Here is a 20,569-nt window from a genome sequence, read left to right on the forward strand (position 1 = left end):
GAAGGGGACGGTTCTAAACCTCTGGCGGCTTGGCCTATATCCGGTAGGGTCAGTGGACGAGGCGGTGCGGACCCGGCGTTGTCTATTGAGCTTTTCCAGGACTGAGCAGACATGGCGGCGGCTTTTCGGAAAGCGGCTAAGTCGCGGCAGCGGGAACACAGAGAGCGAAGCCAGGTAGGACCGCACGGGCCCCACGAACGCTGGCCGTTGGCCCCATGTGCTGTTCTCGCCCCGGCCCTACCCCCCCACCAACCCAGCTGCGGGTCCTGGCCTTTTCTGTGCGGAGATTTTTGCTTGTAAATACATGCAAATATATGCTGACGACGCAGGCGTGGCTGGGGCGGACCCTCGCGGTTCGGGGAGGAGTGGGTGGTCGTTCTAGCTAGGAGAGCACAGCTGTCCCTATTCCTGGGAGATAATCAAAGCTATCTTGCAAGGTTTCATTGAAGTAGTTAAATGAGATACTGTGTGTAAAGTGCTTGATCTTCTCTGGAGAAGTTGAGGTCAAAGTTCACACAGACAATAAGTGTCCCCGCTGGAACTGGAATCCACATCTAAAGATACTCAGCCCTGTCCGCTGTGTATGCAGGCTGATCCCGAAGAGATTGGAGTTAATTAATGTGCTATCATCATCATGCCTGGGCTTTGAGATCCGTGGAGATCTTCCACGTAGGCTTTTTGTTTATGTCTCACCATGTAATGTTGGTGTTTTCCAACCCCATTATACAGATGAGGAAACTGAGGTCCAAAGAACAGAATTGACTTGCCCAGTCACAAACAGCAAATTCAGACCGAATAAACAATTGCAGGACTTCTGTGGAGGGTGTGTCTGTGTGGAGAGATTGAGTGGAAATTCATTTAATATATGCAGAATCAATTTATTCTTCTGTTCTCAGGAATCACACAATATCTGATCCAGAAAGGCCCTTAGGGATGTCTGGTGCAATTTCATTTTACAGATGGGGAAGAGAAAGAGAATGATGTGTCTAAAGCTGTGTCACTGATGGATGGGATGGAACTAAGGCCTCCCAACCACAGTTCAGTCTTCCTGCTTAATAGCATTTATCAGACATTTATTGTGCACTTGCTGTATGCTCAGTGGTGTGCTGGGAGTAGTGTATCGATAATTTGCCACCTTGTTTGGAGCCCTGTGTGGATCTATCTAAAAATAATAACAGCTAGAAGTGCTTGCTGTGTGCCAGAGCCAGACAAAGTGCAAAATGCTTTACCCTTATTATCTCATTTATCTCTCAAGAGTGTGTGGAAGTAGGTACTATTATTTTCTTACATTTGCAGATGGGGAAGCTGAGGCTCAGATAGGTTAAGTAATTTGCCCAAAGACATACAGCTGTAGGTGGCAATCAGCAAAGCCAGGGATCAGACCAAGTGTTTTGAATCCAGAGGCTACTAAAAGTTGAATAAAGAAGCAACTTTATAAGAGATGCATAAAAAAATGCCCAATGAGAGGGGGGAAAAAAAAAGAAAGGGGAAAAAAAAACCCAAATTAAAAAACAAACAAAAATGCTCAATAAGGAACATGAGTGGGAAGAGGAGAGATGATGAGAGAAAGCATCACAGTGAAACTTGTTGGACTTGGAAGGCGATGATAATAACTGTCAACTTTAAAAAAAAAATTTATTTTATTTATTTATTTTTGGCTGTGTTGGGTCTTCGTTGCTGAGTGTGGGCTTTGTCTAGTTGCGGTGAGCGGGGGTGACTTCATTGTGTTGCGCGGGCTTCTCTTTATGGTGGTGTCTCTTGTTTCGGAGCACAGGCTCTAGGCGCACAGGCTTCAGTAGTTGTGGCTCGCTGGCTCTAGAGCGCAGGCTCAGTAGTTGTGGCACACGGGCTTAGTTGCTCCGCGGCACGTGGGATCTTCCCGGACCGGGGCTCGAACTCATGTCCCTTGCATTGGCAGGTGGATTCTTAACCACTGTGCCACGAGGCAAGTCCCATAACTGTCACTGACTGTATGCTAGGTACAGCCCAACATGCTGTACAAGGATTATCTTGTATAATCCTACAGCATTCCTGTGAGGCAGATGTTATCCTCATTTGTATCAATACAAATGAGGAACCTGATGCTTAAAGAGGTTGAATAGTGTGTCCAAAGGCACAGTTGTGGGTAGTTGATTTGGATTCGTAGACAAGACAGAGGCAAAGAGCATGACATGGCCATGTCTGAGTGGGAATAGAGGGTCTTTGTGGGAGAGGTGAGGAGGAGGCCATGCTGGAAAGGTTGGTAAACACATTGACGAGAGCCAGGGAAGCCCACTTTGTTGCTCTTTTGACCCTTGAGTTTTCTTTCTCTATTCTCTGTCAACTTCTCTTTGTCTGCTATAACTAAAATAATAATGATCAAGAGAGGGCTTGGGTATTATTTTAAATATTGAGTTATTTCTTGCATCACTTCAAGGTAGAGGATGAGAGAGGAGACTGTTAAAAATCCCACCCAAGGACTTCCCTGGTGGTGCAGTGGTTAAGAATCCGCCTGCCAAGGCAGGGGACATGGGTTCGAGCCCTGGTCCAGGAAGATCCCACATGCCATGGAGTAACTAAGGCCGTGTGCCACAACTGCTGAAGCCTGCACTCTAGAGCCCACGAGCCACAACTACTGAGCGTGCGTGCCACAACTACTGAAGCCCACGCACCTAGAGCCCATGCTCCACAACAAGAGAAGCCACTGCAATGAGAAGCCCACGCGCCACAACGAAGAGTAGCCCCCGCTCGCCGCAGCTAGAGAAAGTCTGCGTGTAGCGACGAAGACCCAATGCATCCAACAAGTAAATAAAGAAATAAATAAAAAAAATTCCACTCAAGTTATTATACAAGTTTAAACAGTAGAGAAGTTTATGTACTGCCTCAAACATCGAGAATATTCAAAGTGGAAGAGGATGCAGTGTAGGAGGGTGGGGAAGATCAGACTGTGGCCCCAGATAGAATAGGTCTCGTTCTAGCTTTGCCACTTACTAGTTCTGTCTGTGTTCTTGGGCAAGTTGTTCTCTAAACCTCATTCCCTTTTTGGAAAATTGGGGTAACAGTAGTGCCTGCTTTATCCACTTTCCATGATTGTTTGGGGATAAATGACATTGTGTGTAAGGAGCATAGCAGATTGCTTTGTAACAGTATTTCATTTTTTTTTTTCACCTTGATAAAAATTTTATTTACTCATGTTACATACTCATCCTAACGAGAACAGGAATTTTTTTTTACCTTCTGGGAATGTCAGAACTCCTAGATTTTACAAAGCAAAGTAAAAGTACATACAAATTCTTTTAATTTTAAAAAAATTTGGAAGTGTAGAGTCTTCATTGCTGGGCGCAGGCTTTCTCTAGTTGCAGTGAGTGAGGGCTACTCTTAGTTGCGATGCGGGGGCTTCTCATTGTGGTGGATTCTCTTGTTGCGGAGCACGGGCTCTAGTCACAAGGGCTCAGTAGTCGTGGCTCGCGGGCTCTAGAGCACAGGCTCAGTAGTTGTGGCGCATGGGCTTAGTTGCTCTGCGGCACGTGGGATCTTCCTGGACCAGGGATCGAACCTGTGTCCCCTGCATTGGCAGGTGGATTCTTTTTTTTTTTTTTGCGGTACGTGGGCCTCTCACTGTTGCGGCCTCTCCCGTTGCGGAGCACAGGCTCCAGACGCGCAGGCTCAGTGGCCATGGCTCACGGGCCCAGCTGCTCCACGGCATGTGGGATCTTCCCAGACCAGGGCACGAACCCGTGTCCCCTGCATCGGCAGGCGGACTCTCAACCACTGCGCCACCAGGGAAGCCCAGCAGGCAGATTCTTAACCGCTGCGCCACCAGGAAGTCCCCATACAAATTCTTTATAGTGATTTTCTTTTCTTTCTTTTAATTTTATATTTTCACATTTTTCTAAAATGTAACGGTAATTCTTAATAAATGTGGCCTATTATGATGATGTAGGCAAAAGCATCTAGCACTGACCTTGCCGTAGGTTAAGTGCTCAAGTAGTGATAGCTTGTAGAAAGATAATACCAAGATTTAATCCTTGTACCTTCATGCTATCCAAGTTCTGTATCAGAGAAAGTATTTTCTGTCATACTTGGTTTTCTCTCATGCTTAGTACCGAAATTAGAATAATAACAGTACACATATGCTGGACACCAGCTATGTGCCAGGCTGTGTGCGGGCAGCTACCACTTACAGAGGCTCATTAAATCCTCAGGATAGTCGTGAGAAGTAGATCTTATTGTTCTTATTTTATAGCTAGGAAACAGGAGCTCAGAGATGTTAAGTGAAGTGCCCAGAGTCACAGACTGTTAAGAGGTAAAGGTTGGATTTGAACCCAGTTCTTCAGACTCTAAATTTAGCTCTCTTAACCACAGTTGCTTCCCTGTTACTATGTTTTCCCTTCATAGTATTTTATAAACCCTTGGATTAAGTCTGTAGTAATTTTAGTACAACTGGCAACTGCTTTCTTAGTGCCGAGTCATTGTTGCCTTTCTCTGTCCTTAATAGGCCAAGAAGCCTACTACGGCAGCACTTGTGACCTCTCTGGCGCCTGCATTGGCCTCTCATCCTTGGGCAGTGCCCATTTGGGGGAGGGGAGGGAACAGGATAGCACATTGGCTGCCAGGACGTGGATTTACTGAACGCTCCAGAGATTCTTGTTCCTGTCAGGTGTACTGTTGATTCGGGTATGTGTTTGCTGAGGAAACTAAGCACTATTTTTTCCCTTTTGTCTTCTAGCCCAGCTTTCGAAAACATCTGGGCCTGCTGGAGAAAAAGAAAGATTACAAACTTCGTGCAGAGTGAGTACAGTCTTTCTGGGAGCCGTGCTGCCAGAAAAGCTTACAGCCTCCCTGTACTACAGCTGAATTGCCTGAGTGTCCAGCAGGGGATATTTCCTGCCATTGATAAAATGGCCAAAGCTCTGGCAGCCTGTCAGATACTTTTCTGCGACCCTAAACTTCTCTCTTTGTTTAGGCAGAGCGTTATTTATTTAACTGTAGTTGCATTGAGAATTTTTTTTATTATGTTGCTCCAGATCGTTTTCTCAGAGTGGCTTTGGTTTGCTTCTGCCTTGATGTTTGAGCTAAAAGCTGAATCTTTTTTCTCTCCCTTTTCTTGAAGTTCAAGATAGAGTCTAACATTCCAGTTGTTGAGTCTCTTACATCACCATGTGTGGTGTGGAATGAAGACATGTGAAAGATGGATTCATGGGACTGAGTGTGGGTGATAATGAACTTCGAAAACATTTTATAAAACAATCATCCCTATTCTTCTTCCTTAGCACTTTATTTACAAAATATTTTATAATTATTTGTTAGCCATGCATGTCAGCTGAGGTCCTTTTTATGCCCCCGGAGCAGCTGGTGATGGATTAAGTGGATTGCTCTGGGTTCCAGAGTTTTTCAGGCAAATAATAATAACTGAGTGCTGTCATTAGACAAGGCAGTGTTCTAAGAGAGTTACCATTTTTACATGCATTTATTCCAGCAGTCTTTGGGGATACTATTATTATCACACCCATTTCACAGATTAAGTTGGGATACAGAATGGTTAACTAATTTATCCAAGATTACTCAGCCAGAAGTGATGGAGCCAAGATTTGAACCCAGACAGTCTGGCTCCAGAGTCCACGATTCTAGTCACTATGCTATACTACAACGTGTAGTTTCTGAATCTTATTTGATCACTCGGTGCCCAAGCTTGCATCAGAACCCCGTCTGAGGAGTTGTAATCTGTGCTTTGTTGGGTCTCTCCCTGTAATGATGTAGATGGCAGTAAAACTTATGTGAAATGGGGACTGTTAATTCCAGGTAGAACAGGGATAGGAGAGGACCCACAAAGGGATGAGCTAAACATCTGACACTGGAGTGTGACATTGGAGTGTGGGTCGAATGTAGTCACTCCTTTGGCTTTTTTGAGTTTCATTTTTTATGTATCATTAGATGCTTGTAAAGTTTGCTTGTTGTGGTTTTTTTTTTTCTTTTTTGCCATGAACGTTGTTTAACCTGCTTTTCAGTGACTACCGGAAAAAGCAAAAATACCTTAGAGCTCTCCGGAAGAAGGCTCTTGAAAAAAATCCAGATGAATTCTACTATAAAATGACTCGGGTTAAACTCCAGGTGGGTGCCTAATGGATCAGTTGGTTTTTTTTTTCCCCCTGCAATGCCGTATGGCATGTGGGATCTTAGTACCCTAACCAGGGATTGAACCGATGCCCCCTGCAGTGGAAGCACAGAGTCTTCACCACTGGACTGCCAGGGCAGTCCCTCAGTTGGTGTTTTGAGCTCCAACTCAACAAGGAAAATAAGGATGAGGGAGGAGATGGATAGCTAGGACCCTGGGCTTTTATTTAGCTCTTCTCCAGTTGGTCAGGTGCTCCTGGTCATTATGCAAAAGGCAAAGCTGCCCCTTCATGAGCAGCATGCGTTTGCAGTTGTCTGATGCCTGGAGCTATTCTGAGAGGGTGATTGGCGGTGCTGGATTGAATGTGTGTCTTGGGGGCCTGGTGCATTGTGTTGCTGTTGTATGTTGCCTTTGGTTGTCTTTGTTCCAGCCACGAACTATGCCAACAACTTATTAATGATTTTAATCTAATAGGAAACGTATCTTTTAAATTTGGATTTTAGGATGGAGTTCATGTTATTAAGGAGACTAAGGAAGAAGTAACTCCAGAACAGCTGAAACTAATGAGAACTCAGGATGTCAAATATGTAGAAATGAAAAGGGTTGCAGAAGCTAAGGTAACAACTAAAACTCTTTATTCTGATATGTTTTTGTTGGTTAAGAAGAGAAATAGAAATCCATTGGCCTCGAGTTGTAAGTTGATTTCTTCTGGCATTTCCAATCTTAAAGTACACTTAATTATGATAATGGTTTAAAAGTATAGTCAGCATGGTGGAGTGGAAAGAGGTCAAGTTTGAGACAGACTTAGGTTTAAACTCTGGCTCTGCCATTCATCAGCCCCATGATTATGGGCAGATTAACTTCCCTGGGGCTGTTTCCACATTTCTATCTCATAGGATTGTTGTAAGGATTAAATGAGTTTTGTGTAGTGCCTAGCTAGCCCCCTACCTGACCTGTGGTTGGTGCTTGATAAATGTTAGTGGTCCTTTCTTTTAAAAGAATGAAGCAGATTCTTTGCTGGCTGGTGATAATGATGTGGAATGGTCTAAACTTGTGCAAATTCATTTCTGATACCCTAGAAGAACCCAATATAAAATGAGACCATATTCTGTATCCTAGAAAATTGAAAGACTAAAATCAGAGCTCCATCTGCTGGATTTCCAGGGGAAGCAACAGAAGAAGCATGTGTTTTTTTTTGACACCAAAAAGGAAGGTATGAAATGTTTGAAAGTTTCTGGGACAGTCTAGCATATTGGTCTGTGTTGTTTGGTGTCAGAGACAGCGCCTTAAGGATTGTCTTGACTTTTAGTCGAACAGTTTGATATTGCAACTCACCTGCGAACAGCTCCAGAACTAGTCGACAGAGTCTTTAACAGACCTACGATAGAGACCTTGCAGAAGGAGAAAGTGAAAGGAGTTAACAATCAGACTCAACTTAAGGTAATTTTCTCCATTTTTCTTCAGGTCTGAGTTTATGGGAATCTAGGTTCTTTTTTCTTTTCTCCCTACTGCATTTAAGATGATTATTTTTGGAAAACTTACTAAGTTCTCTTAGAGAAGTGGAAGGAGGATTTGGTGATGGGAACGGAAGTGGAGAAGGGTTCCTTAGTTTCTAAGATTAGAGGACGTGTAGCATAGTGGTCAGGAGCTTACTTTCTGGCCTTTAGGTCTGCATTTGTTTTGGGTTTTTTTTGTTTTTGTTTTTGGCCATGCTGCGAGGCTTGCGGGATCTTAGTTTCCTGACCACGGATTGAACCCGGGCCCCGGCAAAGCACCAAGTCCTAACCATTGGACCACCAGGGAATTCCCTAGGTCTGCATTTGAATCCTACCTCTGACCCTGGGCTTTGTGCTTTCAATGCTTGTAACAGGTGCCAACAGTTTTAAAAGGCAGAGAAAGGAGGGGACACTGAAGATGAAGGGATTTGGTATACTTTGATATTAAACCTTTAACAGTGAATATGCATATCAAAAGGTCTTTCATGTTCTGCATTTGTACCCCAACTTTTGTATTGACTTGTCCTTACGGTGCTTTCCATCACTGTAACTGGGTTTGTGAGAAGACATGCTTTTTCTCCAAGTCTTCTGGAGTTGCACTCTCACTTCTGACTGATTCATTTAAAAAAATGCTGTCAGTGTGTTTCAAGCAGACAGCTGTTCTGTTTGGATTTGAATCATTTACACTGCATCAGCTTTGTTTAATTTCACAGCAGCTTCTCCAGCTCAGAGGCAGCTAAACTTGCTTTAGTAATATAAATACCCCTAATTAGTTTGATTATATTGGGTAATCCCATAAATCAACAGTCTGTGCAATAAAGTGAAAACAAAAGCTGTCTGAAACCACTGCTGTGAGACTACGCTAGAATTGGTGAATTGTTTAAATCCAAGGCCCAGTAATATTCCCCTCTGTGTAGATAACACTTCCAGCCGAGGAGCCGGCTGACTGGTGTTCTAGTGATAACCCTCTTTGTCATGTAGTTGTGTTTTCAATTAGCTGTGTCGCCGACACTTCTCAAGTATTGCAGTAGTCCCTAAAGAGATTGGTGTTCCGAAGTCCTGTGTAGAATAGTTCACCATCTTACCTTTTGAGAAGTTGGGAAGGTTTGGATTGCCCTTTTTGTCTGGTGGTGTTGTTTCTTTTGACTGTCTTGTTTAAAGCAAAATTATTTTTATTAAGAGGCTGCTGGTGGGTGGCTTGCAAGGGAATTTTTAGTCTGTAACTTGGAGGGGGTGAGCAATCCATGAATGGGCTTTAGGATGTCTATGAACACCTTCTTTCCACCTTGAAATTCTGTGTGACTGGGTATATACGTTTGTATGAATTTGTACGAATACATATATACATTTATGTCAAGAAAGAATCCAAAGCTTTCATCAGTTTCTCAGAGGTCTGTGATCCCCCCACATTGAAGGACCATTGGTCTTCGAGGGGTCATCAGCAGTGAGAATTTTCAGGTCAGCTTCCACTGACAGAGTCCTTCTGCTCTCTGAGTTCCGCGGTTCTGACACCAGCACACTGCCCGGTGGCCCTTCTCTGCTTCTCTACTCATTGTGTAGGGTTTCCAGCACTGGTTCACTCCTGCACGTTAGGTAGCCGGGACACTCAGACAGCTCAGTGTAGTAGTGGAAAGATTCCTGGGATCTGTGAGACTCGAGGCGCAGTCCTGATTCTGCTCCAGGTGAGCCTTGTGTCCATGGGCAAGGCTCCAAGTTTCCATGGAGCTCTGGAATGTGGTGTTCCTAAAATGGCCAACTTCAGAGTCTCTTGTTACGTTGATTCTGGGGTAAGGAGGGAATTGATGAAACCATTTATGCGTTTGGGCCCAAGTGGATTAAGAAACAGTTTCTTACTCATTTTTACCCTGTTAATTGTTTTACTGAAAATGTGTGTTTCTTCTGCAGCAAATAGCGAAAGAGAGGCAAAAGCAGTATAACTGCCTGACACAGCGGATTGAGCGCGAGAAGAAATTGTTTGTTATTGCACAGAAAATTCAGACTCGCAAAGATCTTCTGGTGAGAAGAGAGAGCCTTAGGCCTTCATTTTATTTTATTTTATTTTTTTCCTTGTAAAGTTCTAAACTGAGACTGGATTTCAGCTGTGTGTAAACCAACCCCAGTGAAAATGTCTGCTCCTCAGGGGCAGTGGTTTGAGCCAGTGTCTGTTACTCTGACAGTGTTGAAATGTTCCTTGATTAAGAAGGTAATAAGGGCTTGCTTATTAGTCAGTGCTTTGGAACAGCAAAGGGTAGGATCGGGTGGCATATGAACTTTATAGCTTATGAGCAGCTATCTGTAACATTTAAACAGGTTAATAAAACAGTGCGTGTCACTCACTGGTGTTTAAAAATAGACAACATTGTGTAGTTAAATAGCAGAGCTAAGGAATATAAGATGCCCCTTTCATATTATCATTCCTCTAAATGTCAAGATTTTCAGCTTTGCAGATCATTTTGGTCTGCCTTTCTCAACTGGGGTTCCGTAAGAGAAGAAGCCCTACAAGATAATGATTTAAGTACCTTTCTTCTCAATTTTCACAAGAACTTCTGCACAGCCAGCCTCATTATAGATGCCCAGGGGAGAACTTGACTCATCGCGTCGGGGATGCCTTAGGACAAAGGGCTTTGTCGCTCTTGAACATTGAGACGGGCTGAATTAGGGGCTTTCTAATAGGTAGTTTATTAAACTTGCTGTTTTACACAGACCTCTCCTACTATTTACTGGTAACTTTTTACTCTTTTGTAGGATAAAACTCAGAAGGTGAAGGTGAAGAAAGAAACAGTCAACTCCCCAGCTATTTACAAATTTGAGAGTCGTCGAAAACGTTGAAGTGTTAAAGATAAGCCTGTCATTCCACGTGGAAGAGTTTATGTTTTTATTCCAGTAACTTCAGATTCCACTCTTCTAAGTGACTTGGTTTTCCTGTTTATAACCATAATTTATTATAGATCTGACATTTGATGTGAACAGTGTTAAAGCCCCTTCCCCCGTCTAAATTGTTTGTGGGTTGTTGAATTGTTGAAATCAGTCTTTTTTTTTGGCTCCTGCGCGAAGCCTGCAGGATCCCAGGTCCCCGACCAGGGATCAAACCCAGGCCCAAGGCAGTGAAAGCGCCAGGTCCCAGTCACTGGACCACCAAGGAATTCCCTGAAATCAGTCTTATTTTTATATACTTTCATGTTTTTCCATTATAAAAGTTACATAATCTTTTATATAGCAAATTTGGAAAACACGTGAGTTCATCTCTAATCCCAATACTTATTCAAGAACGACAGATAGCTGTTGCATGCTTAACTATGCTGGGAGGTTAGGGAAATGGAGGTGAACGACTATCAAGAGCATTCTGGTTGAGTTCCTCCATTCTGTAGAGGTTGGCACTGGTTTTTGTGTTTTGTAGTTGTAATTAAGCACCTTTATGGCCTACTTTTTTCACTTACTGTTAAATCATTAGCTCTTTTCCATTTTGTTACATCATTAAATTTTTAAAAGTAATATATGCTCATAGTAAAAATTAAAGTAAATATTTCTAATGTTTGCATAATGTTTTAACCAGTGGATAGCCTGATTTTACCCCCATTCATTCTTAATTTATTGGATATTCAGGTGGCTGCATAAGTTAGCCAGGAGGGACTTTTTTTCTTTTACACTTTACAGCTGCAGATAGAAACCCTTGGAATTAAGAACTCACAGGGGCACCTCTTCTTTATTGGTGAAGCTCAGATCAGAACAGACCTGGCTGTCTGTTCCTGTCCTCCTGGCCAGCTCTTGATTCCAAGGCTATAAATGGCTTGGTACAGGCCTTTGCCCTAGAAATAGATATGCCAGCGTGTGTGCGGCAGACACATGGACCTCCCAGAGTCTCACCCTTCCCTTACTTGCCCACACAGGGATGGTAGGCCGAGGCCAGTCAGGACAGGGCTGAGCGTGCTTACAGCAGATGTGTGAGGAGCAGGATTCTGGGAGGCTCGCTTACACCTCACCCCCTGGAGGGGGGAGAGCACCCTTCTGCAGGTATTTAAAAAGAAAAGTCACTAAAGCTTAATAAATTCCTGTGACTATTATGTTCTTATACAAAGCCTGACATGAAAGCCTGTTCCCTAAGGGTGTACTCAGTGGGATTCAGATCTGGGAGCCCTGGAAAGCAGGAAGAAGGGCCAGGGGACTAGAAGCTAGCAGCTTTGGCCTTCAGGACGGTAGTGCTTCCCAGTCTGGGAAGGTGCTGTGCTAAGTAAATGCTGATGGTCTTATGACAGAGGCGTCTGGAGACTTGAGACCTGAGTCAGGAAAGGGACTCATCCCGTGGGCGTTGGACAGAGGAGCAAACAGATCCAGCAGCAGTCTGTTCCTGGGACAGAACAGCTTGCGTGCTGCTGCTGCTGTGGCTGCCTTGCCCCCGCCGGGGAGGAAGGTGGGAGGAGGGTGGAGGTATACCTACAGGCCTTCTGGTGAAGCGCACGCCCACACAAAGGTGCACACACTTTCTAGGCTCTCAGGGGAGTAGAGGCACGAGGCTTCATAAACACAGGTGTGTGCACGAACACACCACTGGGGTTTCACGTACGCAGATTACACACCCACAAGTCCTCAAATGCTATGTAGACATACAGGCCAAATGGAGCAGGAAGGTCCATCTCTGAGTACAAAGTTCCAGGGTAGAAGTGATCAGAGCACTCATAAGGGAATAAAGCTAGGGGTCCTGAGCTGCTCTTAAACCGAAGGCTGTCTCCGAGGCCCGAGGATTCTAAGGGAAGAGATTGGCTGCCCCTGTGTTTAACCTAAGAGGCTCCAGCCTCGTGGGTCCTGAAAATAGGCCAAGGGCTTTGACGTTTTAGTGCCCATTGGAACCTCAGACTTCTGGCTCCTTGCTTGGGAAAGAGACTGTTGTTTCTTCCGCATCCACCCCTCCAGGGCCAGGGCTGCTTTGGGCTCTTGGTGGCGCCCTGCTGTGGCTGTGCCCGGGGAATGTGGCGGCTTGCAGAGGTGGAGAACATTTTTCTTGGCAGGACACGTGTCGTTCAGGTTTGTACAATCCAAGTGTCCAAGAGGCAGCAGCTCCACGGGTGACATGGAAGCCCCAGGTCTCTCCAGCAGAGACCCAACCAGCCTGGCTTAGGCCACTGCCACCTGTTAGGGCCCTTCTGATTGAAGCAGGGGAGTGTTAGGCCTTACTGTATATATATTTTTTAATTAATTAATTTTGTTTATTTATTTTTGGCTGCGTTGGGTCTTTCTTGCCGAGCACGGGCTTTCTCTAGTTGCCGTGAGCGGGGGCTACTCTTCGTTGTGGTGCGCGGGCTTCTCATTGCGGTGGCTTGTCTTGTTGCGGAGCACGGGCTGTAGGCGTGTGGCTCGCTGGCTCTAGGGTGCAGGCTCAGTAGTTGGCGGCGCGTGGGCTTAGCTGCTCCGCGGCATGTGGGGTCTTCCCGGACCAGGGCTCGAACCTGTGTCCCCTGCATTGGCGGGCAGATTCTTAGCCACTGTGCCACCAGGGAAGCCCTTATTTTTGAGTAAAATCTTTTACTGAACTGATTGCTGGCGACAGGGTGGGAAAGGGCCCAGTAGGTGGAGCTGCTGCCCCTTCGCTGGGGTGAGCGCTCAGGGTGCTGCTGTTGAAAGTGCCCGGTACTCCACAGGTGCTTCGTATGCATTTGTTTATTGGATTTAATGCCACATGGTAGAACTCTTGTGAAAAAAGATTTTCTCCATCCCTGCTCCCCTAGCATGAGATAAGTGTGGCCCCCAAAGGACTGGGCAGGAAAGGGCTTTCCCTTCACGTTTCTAGTGAGGACCGTGGAGGAAGCCTGTGTTGGAGTCCCAAGTCGTCCAGAGGGTGGTTCCACTGAGACATGGTGGGGTCTCCCCACGTGCAGTTCTGAGTGTCTGTTTACGGCTTGCTGTCTCCCCACGCTGCTGTCTGTGGGGCAGCGAACAATTAAGAGCTGCACGGCCTCCAGCAGGGGAGGCAGCCAGCAGATGCAGACTCGCCCTGCCTACCTGTGGAGGCCGGTGAGGCTGGGGCCTGTTGGGACTTGAGACAGGCGAGTGGGTGAATGGTGCCGGCCTCCCTTCCGCCTCAAGTTCTCCCAGCGTCGGTTCACAGAGCCGCCTCGTGCACGGCGTGTTGGGGAAGGGTGGGCCGAAGCCCCAGGTGAGCAGAGGAGATGGGGGACCTGAGATACCATCCTGGGGCTGTGTCAGCAGGTTTCTCGTGCAGCTACTTCCTGGGGTCAGAGGGTGCGCTCTCTTTTGCCAGCCAGGTCATGGGGCCTCCCTGCTGGCAGGGCTCCCGCCCAGCTCCCTTGGGTCTGTCTCAGCAGAAAGTGTAGGGAAGGAGCCCAGAGCAGCTACGCAACGCCGAGAGGCAGAGCCTCCTTTCCCAAGTCCAGCGAGTAGAGTTAGGAGGTTCAGGAGGCTGCCCAGTTCATGCTTCTGCTTGCCCTCCTTTCCTAACTTCTCCAGTCAAGGGGAAAAAAATCTCTCCTGCTTCTTCAGACTCCCTGTAAGGAGTCTCCCTGTTCCTTATTCCTGAATCCATCATTACTTTGGGGAAGTGCTGTCTAATCTGTATCTCTCCTAACTGGAGTTGGTTTCTAGTTCTCCCTACCCAGTCTTGGCTGCATCCCTCGATGGCCCTGGTAATGGCCATGGCTGTTTCCTTTCTTGTGCGAGGGGAGCAGACCGGCTGGTGTCGGGGCAGTGGTGCTGCGAGGGTGGTAGTAGTGGCTGGTGCAAGTCAGAGCCAAGGACCTAGCTGTTTCTCGGCAAGAGGAGTTTATCTGGGGACTGCTGTGTTTGGGGTTGAGGGTGCGAAGGAAGTCCTTTCCTCTCCTCCTGTCGTGTGTCACCTGACGGTCAAGCCCAGACCATAAGTGTTAATGAAACTCTGGTGCCCCGGAGGCAGCTGGGCAGCCCCCCCTGCCCTGAATCAGCCTGACTCATTTACAGCTCTCTCCTAGTTCCCCCGAAGTCTTCTCTCTGCGGTGGCAAATGTCGGGGGGTTGGTTTCAGGTTTCATGTTTTCACATTACTGGGTGGAAAAAAAAAACCTTTCCAAGCCAAAAAACCAGCTTCTACAGCAGAAACAACATGTCCCGAGAGCACTGAAAATTTCCCCATCTTCTCTCCTCAGCTGCTCAGCGACACTGAGGCCAGTGACAGAGGGGTTGAGAGGAGGGGGTTGGAGCCAGGCTGAGCAGAGCGTTGGGGACAGTCCCTTTGGAGGTGGCAGCACTTCCCTTCCTGTGTAAGGACGGGAGGAGCTTTGCAGGGCCCTCTCTAGCTCTGGAGCCTGTGGCCCCCCATGGCCAGCTGTGGATTGCCAGGGGACTGGGACAGCCGTCTCAGGACCGGCAGGGGCTAGGGAATGAGGGACCGTCTTGCATCTCTAGCTAATTTGATCCCAGGGGGTCAGAGGGCAAGTGTCCCTCCCTCAGAGAGGGCTCTTGAGGTGGAGTGGTAGGTGGGGAGATGCAGGGTCCATCTGGCACGTGGAGACTGAGGGGTGCCACCACCTCCTGCTACTGCCTGGTAGCATTATAGACCACGCCCACCCCGACAGGGGCAGATGGCCTCTATGGCAGATGGAGACTAGACCAGCAGTGGCTGGATGAGCCTTGTAGTCTCAGTCTGGCTGTGTGTGTGTGTGTGTGTGTGTGTGTGTCTGTCTGTGTGTAGGGGATGGGGTCCTGGCCTGGTCGGGCCATGCTGCGGGAGAGGGAAAGTGGAAACCCCAGATGGAGCCAGTGAACCTTGGGGGCACACCTAAGTTTGCCGTGTAAGGGTGGCAGGTGCTCAGAGCCCCGACCCTGCCCACCTGTCTGGGCTCCAGAAGCTGCCCCGGTTAGTTCTATAGTGAAGGCGAAGGTCACCCGGGGCGGGAGTCTCTGCTGCAGCTGGAGCCTGGTGGGCTGGAGGCAGACCCCCCTCCCTGCCAGGTCCCCAGAGCTCAGGGCCTGGGCAGCAGCTCCTCCCACAGGGTGCGCCTGTTTATTATGCGCTCGGGCTCCCTCGCCACGCAGGCAGGCAGCGGCCTTCATTAGCAGAGGAGCTGGGGTCTGTTTTGGCTGCCTCATCAGCATCAGTGAACTGCGTCCCTGCGAGATTTGATACAATTTAATTAACCTAATTAAAAGCTCTGATTGCAGAGATGATTGGGGTAGCGCCAGCAGCGACTGCATATTTATAATGAGCTGCAAGGTGTGGGACCGCAGCCAAACGCCACGCATCCTAATGAGTGGGAGCCGGGAGCCAGGGAGTGGGAGAGCGAACGTTTATTTTTGGCAACAATGCCCAGTTCCTCCCTGCCAGGGAGTCAGAGACCTAGGGAGCAGAGACGGACCTGCCCGCCAGAGCTCTTCAGCGCAAGGTGGGAGCAGGAACTGTGCCCCACGTGTCCTGGTGCCTTCGGACGCCCACACGAGCGCACAGTGACTGTGTTTTCTGCTGCAGAGTGGGGGGATGGGACCCCAGCAATGCACTTTTCCTGCCTCTCTCCATCTTTGGACCGCGAGCCCTGGTATGAGGAAATGGCCCAGCAGAACCACCTTGATGTCAAGACTTCTGAATCCCTGGGTTATTCTCTTCCAACTTGTTGAGGAAGATCAGAGGCTGAAAACCTGGGTGGGGATCCGAAAAGGGGTCTGAATGTCCAAGAGACCCAGGTGAGGATCCGGGGCCTGGAACAAACAGGAGAAACAGGAGAGATGACCCTCCAGCTCATCCCGGACCCCCATCTCCTCACGTTCTTCCGAGAACGCTGCCTCAAGAGGGCCACCTCCCCTGGACTCTCCTCTCCCACTGCCTCTGCCTGGGGAGTCTTGGTTTGTCTGACTCAGCGTTTCCGCTGTAAATCACATCTAATAATAACGAGAGTGAGAGCTGTGGCAGAGATGCTGTGGGTGAAGGGGGCACCTATGAGAAGGGATGCGCTGCCTAAGTACAGGGGGGTGTGGAGGGGGGGCCGAGCTCCGGGCCGGCAGGAGTGAGGGCTGGGCTCTGGAAGTCACCATCAGAGGCCTGGGGGTGGGGGAAGAAGGTGGGAGCAGCCCTCCCCCGCCCCAACCTCTGCCGGGTGAGCATGTGTAGGTCACGAGCTCAGCCAGGCTGGCCCAGCCCCCCTAGAGTGCCGCCAGGACAAGATGAGATTTGTCCCCAGCCCACCTTGCAGAGCTGCAGCTGTTTAGCTCTCTTATCAATCTTCTCTGTGGGTTTAATCATCTCTCTGTCATCCTGCTGGGGCAGCCCTCCCCTTACAGGAGCCCAGCTTTCCTCTGATCCCCCTCCTGCAGACACAACCATCCTTCTCCACCTGACTTCCCTTATGGGAGACAGAGGGTGGGCCAGGGTGGATTTGCCCTACGTTTAGTCTCAGCGTTGGGGCAGAGGTCCCTGTTTTTGCAAGGAGTCAGCAGGGATTAGGGGTGGGTAGAGGAGGCACTGGGGATCTTTGACTCCACTCCGGACTGGGTAGGGCAGGGCCTAGGGGTTGGCCCTGAGGGCCAATAGCCTGGATCGAGGAGATTCTGGGTAGGTGCAGTGTCCATCCCTGCCGTCTCTCTCTCTCCTGCCAGCCCCTTGGCAGCGGCCTCCACCCACACCGTCCAGCCAGCCAGCTCTGGCCTCTTTTCCTGGGTGAGTCCTGTGGGGCTAGGCCCCATTGAGCCTTGTGGGACTCAGGGGCCCGTGGGCCGGAACCACGAGCCCACAGCTTGCGTGCATCTTGGGAAAGAGGGTGCCCAGGAGTCAATGGAGCCTGTGTTGTGGTCCAGGCTAGGAGCCAGGGCGCAAGGGGCTCTGGGGCCCATCCCTGTGCTGACGTGCAAGATGACCTTCAGGGCAACTCTTGGGCCCTCTCTGCTTTACTCTCTCTCCCCTCCACAGTATGTGGGGAATGGGCGGGGAGGGGGGTGGCATGGGGTGGTATATGCAGCCCTCGGAGGGCATATGAGAAAGAGGGCCTTTCCTCCCCCTGCTCACGCACTACTCCCACCCCAGCATTCTCAGTGCAAGTGGAAAGCTGATTCCTTCCCATTTCTCAGAAGGGGACGGAAGGTCCCAAAGAGGATAGCATTAGCCTGAGCATCAGGCAGCTGTCCTTAAGGTGGGGGCTGAGAGGGTCCCCTCAGGAGGGGACCACAGGTTCTGGAGGGGCACTGACTGCTCTTGGGCTGGAGGGGGCTTGCTCCCTCCAGCACAAGGCTGGGCTCTGGAGGACAATGGCGTGTTGATGAGGCTTTGGTCCTGGTCTCACATGACCCGATGTGGGTGGGTGGACCGCACGTGGCTGAGCCGCCTGGGCTGACCTTTGGTCGCTGGCTGGGGAAGAGAGGAAGCCATGAAGCTTCCCTCCCACTCAGTGCACCCCAGGCACCCTGCCGCCCCCATCCCAGGAGCTGCCCTCTGGGCACATGCACTGTCTTCACCTACCTTCTTCTTTTGGCCTTTCTCTTCCCTTCCTCTTCGCACTGCTCTCTGTGTGCGTATATGGCGTGTGAGCATGTATGTCTATGTGAGTGTGAGCAAGGAGGCTCCCAGAGGACGAAGGACAGTGAGACAAGAAACCCCCTTCATGGGTTCTTTCTAATAATGGATGAAGTTTCTTCCATTGCAGAGATAACACCAGGGTAGGGCCAAAGTGTATGCGTGTGTGTGTGTGTGTGTGTGTGTGTGTGTGTGTGTGTGTGTGTATTTACCCACATGTGTTCATGGGCACAGGTGGCGCATGACTGTGCACACAGAAGGCAACGCCTCCTACCCTGCCTCGTCTTACGACATATGCCCTCCTCTGGTGGGAGCTGGGGATGTCGAGGTCAGCACCTTCCAGTTGGGGCTGGAGACACCCGCGGCCCCCCCGCCCCCGCTCCCCGGCACAGGGCCAGAGCGTTATTTTCCAAAGGAAAAAGGAAGAATTTGGGGGGCGTTGTGTAATTATTGTAATCGATTGAATTAACTAAAAAATACCGTTCAGTGAGGAGGCACACACAAAATGAGAGTAATACGCAGTCATGTGAACACAGATGGAAAGTCAAGATACAGAGAGGGGGATAGGGTTATACTCGCACTTATGACTGTTTTTTTTTTGTTCTTGTTTTTGTTTTTTTGAGAAGCTAGGAAAGGTCCTAAAGCATTTTCTTTTCTAAAAAAATTTCAAATTTTATTTTGGAGTATAGTTGATTTACAATGTTGTGTTTCAGGTGTGCAACAAAGTGATTTAGTTATACATATATTCATATATCTATTCTTTTTCAGATTCTTTTCCCATATAGGTTATTACAGATTATTGAGTAGAGTTCCCTGTGCTATACAGCAGGTCCTTGTTGATTATCTATTTTATGTACAGTAGTGTGTCTATGTTAATCCCAACCTCCTAATTTATCCCTCCCTCGCTCCTGTGATTCTTGAAGGCGGTTATCTGTCCTGCCTCTTCTCATCAAGGTGGATATAGCCAAGCAGGTTATTTCAAGAGAATCTTTTCCCGAAGTCCCCAGAGGGTTGAGCATGGGGGGGGGGGTGCTCTGAGATGGGGCAAGCAGTACAAATAACTTGATATAACACTTGGAAAGGGATCTCATGGTCTGACTTTGTCACACAATATTACAAATATCACATGAAAATATATTAGCATGGTCTCCTTTGTTGGGAGCGTCGTCCAAGTTTCACTCTAGGGCTAGTCCACCCTAATACCCCAGCGGTGGCCCTGGGAGTATATACAGAACGAAGTTAAATTCCCAGATCTGGGATAAGGTGGGGGTGGGGTGCCCCAATGCTGCCTTGGGGAGGGCTGTGGGTGAGAAGGGGACAGCATGGGTGCCCTCAGCCTTTTTCTCCAGGCTCCTCTCAAATTAACACTTTTGATGGTTTGGTTGATGGGTATTTCTGGGCACTCCTCCCTCCCTCCCTCCTCCTTTGCCCCTCCCCCACCCTTATATAGTCCTACTGACCCCACTGGATGCTGGGGAGCTAGTATGGGAATGGTCCTTAGCACTGAAGCAGAAAGGAGAGAGCCTGGAGGGCCTGGGATGGAGGCTGGGGCTGAGGTTGGCGTGGGGCACAGAGGCTGAGACAGAGGCTGAGGCAGAGGCTGGAGTTGGGATGAGTTGAAGCTGAGTTGAGCCGGGACCCCAGCGGGGTTGTTGGAGATTGGATTGGCGGGACCTCTCTCTCAGTCTCGACAGGAGTCTGAGAAGCCTATTTTTGGAGTCCAAGGCAGATGTTCTCCCCCAACAAAGAGCATGTTTGGTGTCTGCTTTCCCCTAGGAGGGGCGGGAATGTCCCCTCCCCCTGCTCCCCTCAGCTGAGCAGAGTCATACATCACCAAGGGGCCGGGCTCCCTAGATGTATTGCCCTAATACGTCGCTATAGCAACCCCACTCTAATCCTGCATTATTCTAATGTGGTCCCCCTCCCCACTGTGATGTATAGCTTGGGTCTTGGAGCTGCGAGGCCCCTTCTCTGAGTCTGCTCCAGGTACCCTAGGGATGGGTGGGTCCGAGGACGGCTTGGCTTCCTTGGGTCCTGTCTCGCTTCTCCTCCCCCTGTGCGTGGGATCCTTTGTGAGCTGGGGTGTGGAGGTGGGCTCTGGCCCGGCGGCCCACCCGCTCGCCTGCCCAAAGAGGGGAAGCAGCACACGAGTGCCTGATGCACCGACCCACGCCAGCCTGCCCGGCCTGGGGACCTGAGGCCTTGGGGTTGGGGGCCAGGGCAGGACAATGGCTGCATTCCGGCTGCCAGCTACAGGCCTCCATTGTTCCTGTGGACACTGCCTGCTTGAGGGCCGCAATTCTGGCCCTCACCCCGCATGGGGCGTAGGATGCTCCCTGGACCACTCCCCCGGGGACCATAGAGGGGTGATTCATGGGGTGACCAGGGCATAGCAAGCCCCAGCTATGCCCAGATTCTGGGGGGTGGGAGGGGGAGGTGACTGAGGGTTGTTTGTGTCAGGAGAGGGCGGGGTTGGACAGCCAGAGGACTCAGGGCTGTG

The 20,569-nt window shown here is 49.1% G+C and overlaps 1 protein-coding gene across 1 annotated transcript; it reads left to right on the forward strand.

Moving 5' to 3' along the window:
* Positions 1-10: 10 nt before the first annotated feature.
* UTP11 (UTP11 small subunit processome component) lies at positions 11-11,120 on the forward strand. Its single transcript, XM_067725566.1, has 8 exons — positions 11-174; positions 4,709-4,770; positions 5,988-6,090; positions 6,598-6,711; positions 7,214-7,307; positions 7,404-7,534; positions 9,496-9,606; positions 10,336-11,120. Exons 1-8 carry the CDS (start codon positions 112-114, stop codon positions 10,417-10,419), a joined length of 762 nt encoding a protein of 253 aa, XP_067581667.1. The 5' UTR covers positions 11-111; the 3' UTR covers positions 10,420-11,120.
* The last annotated feature ends 9,449 nt before the right edge of the window (positions 11,121-20,569 follow it).

The sequence above is a fragment of the Pseudorca crassidens genome, chromosome 2 (assembly GCF_039906515.1).
Source record: "Pseudorca crassidens isolate mPseCra1 chromosome 2, mPseCra1.hap1, whole genome shotgun sequence".
Classification (NCBI taxonomy): Eukaryota; Metazoa; Chordata; class Mammalia; order Artiodactyla; family Delphinidae; genus Pseudorca; species Pseudorca crassidens.

Excerpts from the sequence above, each read along its gene's own strand:
- UTP11 (XM_067725566.1), top strand. The coding sequence starts at position 112 with ATGGCGGCGGCTTTTCGGAAAGCGGCTAAGTCGCGGCAGCGGGAACAC. Across the intron at positions 175-4,708 it reads AACACAGAGAGCGAAGCCAG|CCCAGCTTTCGAAAACATCT; the intron begins GTAGGACCGCAC and ends TTTGTCTTCTAG. Across the intron at positions 4,771-5,987 it reads GATTACAAACTTCGTGCAGA|TGACTACCGGAAAAAGCAAA; the intron begins GTGAGTACAGTC and ends CCTGCTTTTCAG.